At 36.8% G+C, this 10293-nt stretch overlaps 1 protein-coding gene across 2 annotated transcripts; it reads right to left on the reverse strand.

The window, feature by feature from the left end:
• Positions 1-817: 817 nt before the first annotated feature.
• Positions 818-4695, reverse strand: LOC121401594 (tubulin monoglycylase TTLL3-like). Of its 2 annotated transcripts, XM_041587054.1 has the most exons (6): positions 4659-4695; positions 4041-4189; positions 3331-3547; positions 2322-2757; positions 1618-1633; positions 818-996 (listed from the first exon to the last, which is right to left on the reverse strand). In XM_041587054.1, the coding sequence occupies exons 1-6, from the start codon at positions 4661-4663 to the stop codon at positions 932-934; spliced, it is 888 nt and encodes a 295-aa protein (XP_041442988.1). In that variant the 5' UTR covers positions 4664-4695; the 3' UTR covers positions 818-931. The 2 variants fall into 2 exon arrangements, with proteins under 2 accessions (XP_041442988.1, XP_041442989.1); XM_041587055.1 differs by lacking the exon at positions 818-996 and having other exon boundaries at positions 1005-1639.
• Positions 4696-10293: the final 5598 nt, after the last annotated feature.

Genomic DNA, 10293 nt, shown 5'->3' on the forward strand with positions numbered 1-10293 from the left:
AGACAGAATTCCTTGAGGTATGAGCCCCCCTTTTTCTGAGTGACAGCTGAGAGACTATAAAAACCTTGTAGGCTGCAGGGTTAAATCAAAAGTGGTTGCTCATTTCTCCTTCACACGTGCTGCAATAAAGACTTATCTTACAAAGCAGCATCAAGTCTCCAAAGGGTCCGCTCACAACTCCAACAATATTTTTGGTCCGGGGGGGTAAACAATCACCACCATTGTCCACCGCCATATTCCCTTCCATTGAATGGGAAAGTATGACAGAACTAAGGGTGAGGGGAAAGGAGGTGCCACATCTTTGTCCTTACTGCCATTTTATTTGCACTTTGCAAACTGCATCCAGCATTAATCCTAACATGAGGAGTGTCCACTGACATGACAGGTCCATCCTCGCAATGTCACCAACCTGCCCCCCCATGATATCATTGACCCACCACCCGGCCAGGAGTTAACAGCGGGGAAAGATGGAAAATGGTGACACGTTCAACCAAAAAATAGTTACATAAATTACATGATCAATAAATCAAATACCACAAAATAAATGGCATACTCTTTGGAACATTACTCTCTGCATCAAACTAAATGTGCTTTTGATGGAATTATTGTACCTATTGTACCTATATATATATATATATATATATATATATATATATATATATATATATATATATATATATATATATATATATATATATATTTTTTTTTTTTTTTTTTTTTTTTTTAAGAGGTGCTCTTTGTGGGTGTAGCTATGGGTGTCAACTGATACCAACGTTAAAAAGTATTTCTATTATTCATAAGGAAGACAAAAAAGTGATTAAGGAAATAATTTTTATTTTAAAAAAGGTATAACAAAGAAAAAAATAGGCATCAAAAGGAAATGGTTGGTTGGACTATTCCTTCCTCCAAGACTCATCCCACTAGCCACCTGTTATGGATCAGAGATGGTTGTTATCTTCAGATCTCTAAATGTTTTTTCTTTACTGAGAATCCCATTTTGTAAGGCTCTAACCCTGGTGGTCTACCGGCAGTGGGGTCCACGCGCGTTGCTCCCTGCTCCATGCTGGTTCCAGTCCTCTAGGGCAATGCATAAAGGCGCAGGCGTGCTGACGTGATTGCGCCAGCGTGCATTGGCGCGGAAATTCAAATGTATAAAAGGGGATTTTTAGTATTAGCTCATTGCCCATTGTAGGTTCAATTAGCTTGTTCCTGAGAGCTTATTGTTGTGAATCCTGACTGATCCTTCGTGTTTGACCCATACCTGCTTGCTTACTACGCTGATCTCTCCAATCCTGATCTTTGCCTGAATCTCTACTACTCTCATGCTGAATCCTTCCAATTGATAACCTGGTTTATACCCTTACCTGCCTGACGATTCCTACTGCTGGTCCGGCCTGCCTGTTCATGGTGGCTTCCTATCTTCCAGCATCCTTGTAAACAGTCGTGCCCCATTGCCTGCCAGAACTTACGCCTTGCACCTCTCGTTAAGTCCAGGTGGCATCTGAGTAAGCTGAGGGCTCCTCCCGAGGCCAAAGGCCGTCACTTAACTGGTGAAGTACGAGCCGAGACCAGGGTGCCTGGCATCTGTTCTGGTGTTGGGTGCTGACCGTGACACATTTCCAGTATAATTTGCCTAGAACTGAAAAACAGAAAGCTTTTAGCACTATATATATATATATATATATATATATATATATATATATATATATATATATATATATATATATATATATAGTCCATTAGGCTTAAATGAATCATTTTCATTATGTATTCAAAATGATGTCTCCTATACTCAGATGTAATACCAAAAGTTATACCCAGTGTCCTAGTGTTAAATCTGTGTTATATTGCCTACAATCTTAATTTGTATGTTCTCACGTAATACCTTCCTATAATTATAAGGTAGTTGAATATTTTACTGTTCTGGATACGATTAAAACGTATTGGCTTACAAATGTCTGTAACCTTGTTCTAAGTTAAGAGGAACTGCTTAGTTTTGGGTTGAGCGTTACAACTAATAGCCATTTCCAAGGCTGAGGCGAGTGCTGGTGGCATAACTACTTGCCTGGGTGCAATTGCAACCCCCTCATCCCCTTGGGGCCAGTGTTAAACTTATCAGGGGGTTGGACACCAATTTTGTCCAATCTACAAGACATTCCCATGGGGTAAGAGAGCCTGAAGTAGCAAATACCCACCCATGGCATACTTATGTAAATAAACACAGCCCAAAAACATTATGTACTCAGATTATATGCCTGAGGTTATATTATTCTTTAGACATTCATCAGTATCTAAGTTTCTGTCCCTTGACTTGCACTTACCTGTTTATATATAAGTTCAAATCCTCCCACATTACAGTTAGGGTCATCCTTGTAATCAATCACAACACGTAGAATGTCCTCTACCATTGGTGGAACAATTTTCTTCATTACTGACGTGTCTTTGGTTATGTCAGGTTTGTATTGTATCTCAAGTAGCCAGGGCTGAAAGTTTTCTCCAAACAGAAAATCTGAACCAAAAAGGTCATAACTGTTTTTCTTGTACTTCACATTTTCCCGAGCGGCCTTCATTGTATGAATGAGGGCTTTCTTCATCCCTGGTATAATGATTGAATCCCAGACTTGCTCTTTTCCGATTGTACAAAGATACTCTTTGAATTCGTCACTGTGCCACATGTTTTCTTCAGGCAGGTTGGGGTGACGATTTGGTGCATTCTTTAATTTTCTCTGTATGGCGCTATTACATACATGGATGGCGCTGGAAGGATAAAACAATACAATGGTCAGGTTTATGTGCCTGATCCATCACTAGTAATCCAGTGTCGGTATCCAGTGAGTCACTAAATATTCTAATCTTGCCTTAGCCATTCATTAGATTTAGCAAGCTGACTACCATAGTTAGAGCAAAATTACAGAGCCCTGTAACCAATGCAACTGTTACAGAATCAGAGGTTAGAAGAACAGAGCCTTTAGCATATTCATCCACTTCACAGATGTAAAGGAAACAAGCAAATACATTTCATGCCATAAAGTGATTTATCCCAAACATTATCGTATACACCGTGGATTAAACCTATAAATTACCTTTAAGTTACAAGCAACAATGGCACAATTGTCCAAGGTGTTTTATAATGTAATTCTTACTTTTTAAATTAAAAAAGGTTTTATGATATTTATACCAGTTTGTAACATGCTAAAATAAGGCAGAGAGTAGTCTTATTTCTGTTTGTACATGAGCCTCTGAGAGTACAAAGCAGTGAAGTCATATCAATATCACGTCATTACTGTATAACAAATAAATAGAATGCAAGATTTTGCACCCTCTACTTACGTATCTAAACTCTCCAGCGTGAAGGGCTGAGATGAGAAACGGAGGAAACTGTGCTTATAGAACCAGATAGTTAAGGGGTACCAGTCCGTTATGAGGAAATGCTGACGGAGATCAATTTTGGTTCCATATACAAGAAGTGGTCTCTCTATGTACTTTTGAACCACCCATTTCCATCCCAAGGAACATATGTCTTTCAGATCATTTCTGCAACGTATCCCTGTAATAAAATGTAAAACATGAATCAATCTCTGTTTAAATCAATATTGTAGTAAACCATTCTGTAACGCCTGAAGCAACAAAATCAGCATGCGTTGGACCAATAACTAAGGTTGCTCCTTTGAAACCATATTGGTCCTACATCTCACACATCTAATTAGGAATTCATTTATACATATTCTGTATTATTGCACAGAAATAACCATAATCATAACTGTGAATTGGCCATGAAAAATGGGAATTTATTATGTGCCAAAATGTATGAGATGAGATGAAAACCCTCATGGATCCTCCCAAAACCTCACTGGCGGTGAGGTCCCTTACCCTTGTATGGATCACATAGAAATAGCTATTACTATATAAGCCCTTGCATGATTTCTGCATTAGTTACTGTATGTGAGTCATTTAATGTCCTGTGGGGGCACCCACCAGTAACCTGAACTTTTGTTTCCCCCTAAACAACAATTGAGTACCCATTTCACAGATTCTCTTACCTCTTCCTCTAGATAGAGCTCTTGGTTTTGAAATCCAGATGTTTTTTTCTCCATCTATATCTAGTTGTGGGTTCACTCTTCTCAGCTTACATAACAATTGGTGGCAGTAATCAACATACTTGTCTGAATTCTGTATGTGCGCACCATGACTGTAACAATACAAGGGCAGGGATGAGAGACAGTTATACATAATACACATCACACTATTGCAATACAATGTTTATGGAGAATATTATAATGTATACCAATAAGTTATCTGTTCTGTGTGATTTGTTTTAGGCCCTTGTATTCATAGATTTTATGGTTTTTAGACTTGCTAAATAACTTAAAAATCATGGATTAAGTAACTATAAGAAAAATTCATGAATTTGCGCAAAAACTATGATTCGAAGAAACAAACATTCTATGAACATTCATTAAACACCCCATAGAGTGTTCACTGTCATTGTTTTCCAAAATTCATGAATTTGCGCAAAAACTATGATTCGAAGAAACAAACATTCTATGAACATTCATTAATCACCCCATAGAGTGTTCACTGTCATTGTTTTCCTATAATCAGGACAATTTCTTTCTAAATCTAAATTTTTATGAATGGTTTCATCTGACATTACTTACTGCATAACCTGATAGTAGTCACTTATGAAATGTTTTTCATATCAACTATTCCCGGCACATTATTACGTCGTCTTCATCCTATGTGTCATGTCGTACAGATGAAAACGGCAAGCCACAAGGGCTGTTTACATAATATCTTCTGGAACAATTCTTGCAGGCGCCATGATTGTTTATTTTAGGGCATCTCACAGAACCACCGAACATAACAGGAGGAGATTTAATAAGAAGGTGAGACAATAAACAAATATAGTTGGTTGGAAAACCATGAGGATTGCCAGTGACTCCATTTCAAGTCTAATCTTACAGTGTAAAAATGAACAAGGTGTTATTGTCAAATTATAGTCACTGCAAAGAAAGGGTCTTGTTTAAATACTACAAGTAACTCATTTTCGTGTTATCAGAGTAGCTGGTAAGCTATTACCCAGGTGCCGCTGCTTTTCCCACCTGACATGCAAATAGCCGTTTTTTTCTTCCTTTTCTTTCCGGCTGGGAATAACTTCATCTTGCAAAAGACTTTTCCATTGGTCTCAAAACCCAATTTTAGGATACCACATGGCCGCAAGTCATGTAAAAAGTCATCTAAATAAAAGGTAAATTTGTATAGAATACTCTATTTAACAAAAGATGACCACTAACAATAACTGGAGAACAAACAGGGCAAATATTTAGTTTCTAAAGAAAAGATGGAACTTGAATTATATTTCCTAAGCAGGTTGATACTATGGATTGTATTTTTCTTTCATAATTAATGCATATAGGCAAATTTATAGTAGCAACAGAGAGTTGTCCGTTAACATTGCCACTTAATATACTTATGGGAACTCTATGGCTGTTACCATTAGAGCACATTGTATTTAGGGTGGAAACATTATTTCATATGGGACAGCTATATAGAAACCAGTGGTTTCAGAATCCCTCTTAAACATTCTAATGACTAGGTGATTAAGCTGAGAGACATCAGGAGAGGGACGGACTAGTCATGGCCTGGCCAGTGAGCTTATATTGGAATGTGGTGCTCTGTTGCCTTTTCAATTGTTATATAAATACAATTTGTTGCTTCATTAAAGCTAAACCCATAATAACTTATCCATGAAAAAAATGCAATATATAAAATAACCTTAGGTTAAAAACCAGGGGCCCATCCATTTTTTACCCATAAGCCACATTTCACATAAAACAAGAGGTTTTTGGAGCAATTGCGAAAAAGTTCCGTTTCTCTTTCACATATTAGCTTCAAATAGTTGTTTCTCCTTTCACTATTACTTCATAACTCGTTTCTCTCTTCACATTGCCTTCAATAGTTGTTTCTCTTTCACTATTTACTTATAACTCGTTTCTCTTTCACTATAGCATTCAATAGGTTGTTTTTCCAGTGATTCTGTTTGACTTGTTTAAGATAAATATTGGCAAGAATTAAGAGATTCACAAAAGTAGTAAAGTGTAAGTAAATGCTACGTCCAACACGTTTAGCCCATACCCACTGTGCAATGTGAAATGTGTCTAATTTTATAGGAAACCAAAGATTTCATGAGCAGGCCATGATCCACTCTTGGTATAACTGTGTATATACAGGTATGGACTGGTTATCACAATGTCGGGACTGAGTTTTCTGGATAACGATCTTACTGTAATTTGGGTCTCATACTTTAGTCTACTAAAAATTGTGTAAACATAAAGAACCCAATAGGCTTGTATTTCTTCTTAGCTGGATCAAGTACTGGAACTAATTTATTATTGCGAAGAAAGGAAACATTTTTAAAAATGTGGAATTATTTGGATAAAATGGGGAGTTTAGGGAGATGGCCTCTTCTATAATTTGAACTCTTCCGGATAAGGTTTGCCACATAACAGATCCTTACCTGATTATAATATATATATATTGATATACCTCTTTATATATATATGTTATATCATTTATGTAATAAGGTATTTTGGCACAATGACTACGGTGCCTTTTCATAAAGCAGCAGTGTGAGTTATATATATATACACACACTTTTTTATTCTTAAACACAAGAAGAAGGTAAAAGAGGCAAAAAAGGGATTCGCTCTGCCTGAAGGATACTTCAAAACTCCACATGCACCTTAAACGGTCCCATAATATATTAGTCATATGTAGGAAAGTTGACTAAAGTAATCCTGTACTGATGAAAGGAAAGCAGTGTCTGAAGAATAAAAGAATGTTCTTGTTTTAATCTACAAATATATCGCTGCCTACTCAATTTCTCAACGCATTGTCATTAGGTTTCTGTAAGAAAGAAATACCTTATTATCACGTTTATAGTTAACACATTCATTTGACAGTAAAAATTGTAAACTGCGGTATTTAACATAGCTCTTGCCAAATATATCCCTATTAATATGGGCCAGGTGTAGTGATGGGCAGAATTTATTCCGCAGCTCAAATTCGCCGCGTCAGCAATTTTTTTCTAAAAAACGGACGCCGGCGTCAAAACGAGACGCCGGCGTACGTTTCGCGAATTTTTCACCGTTTTGCGGATTTCGCTATATTTCGGACGAAGCGACGGCGCAATTCGCCCAATCACTGCCAGGTGTAGAAAATTGAATTAATACAGTCAGAGCAGACTAGACCTCCCCAGTCCAGAACTATTTGTAGACCTTTACAGCCCATGATTTCCATATACCAAATGTACTGTATTTACACTGCGGCAGCACAAGTCAAAGGAGAGGTATCATGATCTACTTAACAGACCTGAATGCTACACATTGGTAATACCTGACATACATCACTGTAGCATATTAAAGATGTTCATGTACCTACATTATCACAATATGTGGCCAATATGGGTGGGTGCCAACTGAAACTGAAGTCCAAATTTTATATGGACTTATTTTTATTATTTCGTGAATAACAAGTATGATTATTTACTAACACTATGATCTGCACCTGTGGCCACAAAAAAGCAGCCGCTCAGTGACTATATTGTTCTGCCAGCTACAAGTACAACAATGAAGCAAAAAACTCTATTGGATACGGCCAGGCAAATATTTGTGAATTTGAAAATTGTTTACTGCAGATTTTAAACTTTTGAGATTTTTATTGGTGAGATGATTCTTATAACTGACAACAATATTGCAGTTAATTTATTAAATCATACTAATTCTATATTTATATATTATTTGAATCTTACCTTTACGAAATGGGAAAGCAATAAGAATACATTTCCAATCTTTCGTTAAGTGTTCATTGTAGATGTAGATGTTAGTTTGATTTTTGTTATTTGAGTTTGTTATTTGATTTGTTATTGATTTTCCATAAGGAAGAAAAAAAATATATATGTTATACTATATTATATAATAATATACAAGGAGCCATACATATCCTGTAAATTATATCCTTCTAAATATCAGGTATAAGTGATAGTGATGTCATTTTTGTCAACACAACTCACAAAATTGTGTATATATAATAATAAAATTACCGCTGTTGGAAATTTGAGGATATTAGAGTTACCACTGGTTCCAGAACTGTATAAGCACTTTGGCCTTCGACCTTATAAATGGTTTGAATGATGTTATTGTTGCAATCCAGAGCCTTAGTTGTGTCATGTGTATCAGCGTTTAGTGATGTTATTTCTGTCAACTTACACACACTGTATTATTACTGTACTATATTATTATGATTGAACTAGGGAAGTATCCCTGTTGCAAAATATGAAGATATTAGAACTCACTTCAGAGTTCCATGGCCTGACTCCTCGACTAATTAAATATCCTTATATTTACAAGGCGGTACTTTATGTCACTAAATATACTACTATATATACAACTCTGTTTCTCTTATGTATTATCTTATATATTTTCCTATCCTTCAATATCAGTGTTAGTAATTTTATCTACCTCACTCTGCTGCCTCAGTTGAGCTGGAAATCAAATGACAACTTGGATCCTTTTCCCTGTATACATGTACAGAAAGCTTAAGAGTCCATTATTGACAGCACTATGAAGCACTCAGCTTTGACCTTATCATGGTATTGAATTGATCATTGGCTTTTAAATCAGAGCTTAGTGATTCATTGTTGTACAAGAGCTTAGTGATGTTATTTTCTGTCATGATCTAATAAATAAGTATTCCCTGTGCAAAAATATGAAGATATTGAGAACTCACTTCAGAGTTCCATGGCCTGAATGCCTCGCATAATATACTATCCTTATATTTTACAAGGGGTACTTTATTCACCTAACAAGGGGTACTTGTTTCACTATTATCACCTCTCTCTCTTATTATTTATATATTTCTATCCTTATATATTTTAGTAGTATTTAACATCATACCACACCTTGCCTCTGAATGCATACCTTCAGCTGGCTGGAAATCAAATTGGACCAACTTGGAATCTAGTTCTCACTGTGCTACACTGGACCAGAAGTAGAGGTCCAGTTATGAATCACAATGTCGTATGATGACTTCACAATGGCAACCATTGTGAGGTCATTACATTGTGATGGATCACAATGGTAACCCATGGCAACCATTGCTGATACTCACAATGGTAACCCATGGCACCACATTAGTGATGACCTCACAATGTAACCCTGGCAACCATTGTGATGACCTCACAATGAGTAACCATGGCAACCTTGTGATGACCTCACATGGCTAACCCATGGCAACCATTATGATGACCTCCATGGTAACCCATGGCAACATTGTGTGACCTAACGGTGGTAACCATGCAACATGTGTGACCCTCACAAAAGTCTTAATGTCTTTTTGTTGTTATTTTTTGCAGTTGTTTTGGATGAAAACAGATTATGCCTTTGTGAAAAACACAATATAACCATTAAGGTCCAGAAATATCAGTCTTTCGATGAGGTGTCAAAGATTCTCCTTGTAGGTTACTAGCTTTGCCATGGAAATAGGATCACTGATTTAAGAGATTTCTAGAAATACATATAACACGCTTACTGTATTCTCACGGAATCGTCGCTTTGTACCATTTTAAACCAATGAAAGCGTATACGATAGCATTATCTTTGTTCTAATATAAACTACTGTAGTATTGACTCATGCTCAATGCGAGAACATGGAATTAAGATATATCAACAATTAAGTGATAGATTTTTCTTAGCCAACTACAGGCTAGAACATGAAAACAAAACTTAATGGTTGCCATGGGTATGCTAGGATTCACACTTTTACCAGTCAGAGGCACTGGATGCTGGAGGTGGGTATGACATAGAATTCAGCATATCGATGATGTAAGGGACAAACATCACAGCAGACACTGCGGTAAATGAGAATATATATTTGGGGGTGGATCAGCGATTAGGTAGGAGGCAAGGGTAAAATGATATAGAAGTGTATTAACAAGTCATTGTTGTTAATTTGAAATCAACCCTTTTAGTTTAGCTACTGAAATACCAGCCAGGTGCCAACCCTAGTAAGCCCAGGTGCAAATTTGCCCATTGAGTTCAAATCATTTATAAGTCCAGTGTGGTCGAACGAGGTGCCAGGGACAGTAACGAATCAATGGAAGCCAGCTTGTTTTGCAGTTATACTGTGTAAATATCTAAGGGTCAGTTGGATGTAGACTTCCAGATATCTGAGTTATCTCCCAATTTAACTTCAAGTGAGGGGGGAAGAAACGCTGGAAGCACTTCTGATTTGTTC

Source organism: Xenopus laevis, chromosome 3L, assembly GCF_017654675.1.
Source record: "Xenopus laevis strain J_2021 chromosome 3L, Xenopus_laevis_v10.1, whole genome shotgun sequence".
Classification (NCBI taxonomy): domain Eukaryota; kingdom Metazoa; phylum Chordata; class Amphibia; order Anura; family Pipidae; genus Xenopus; species Xenopus laevis.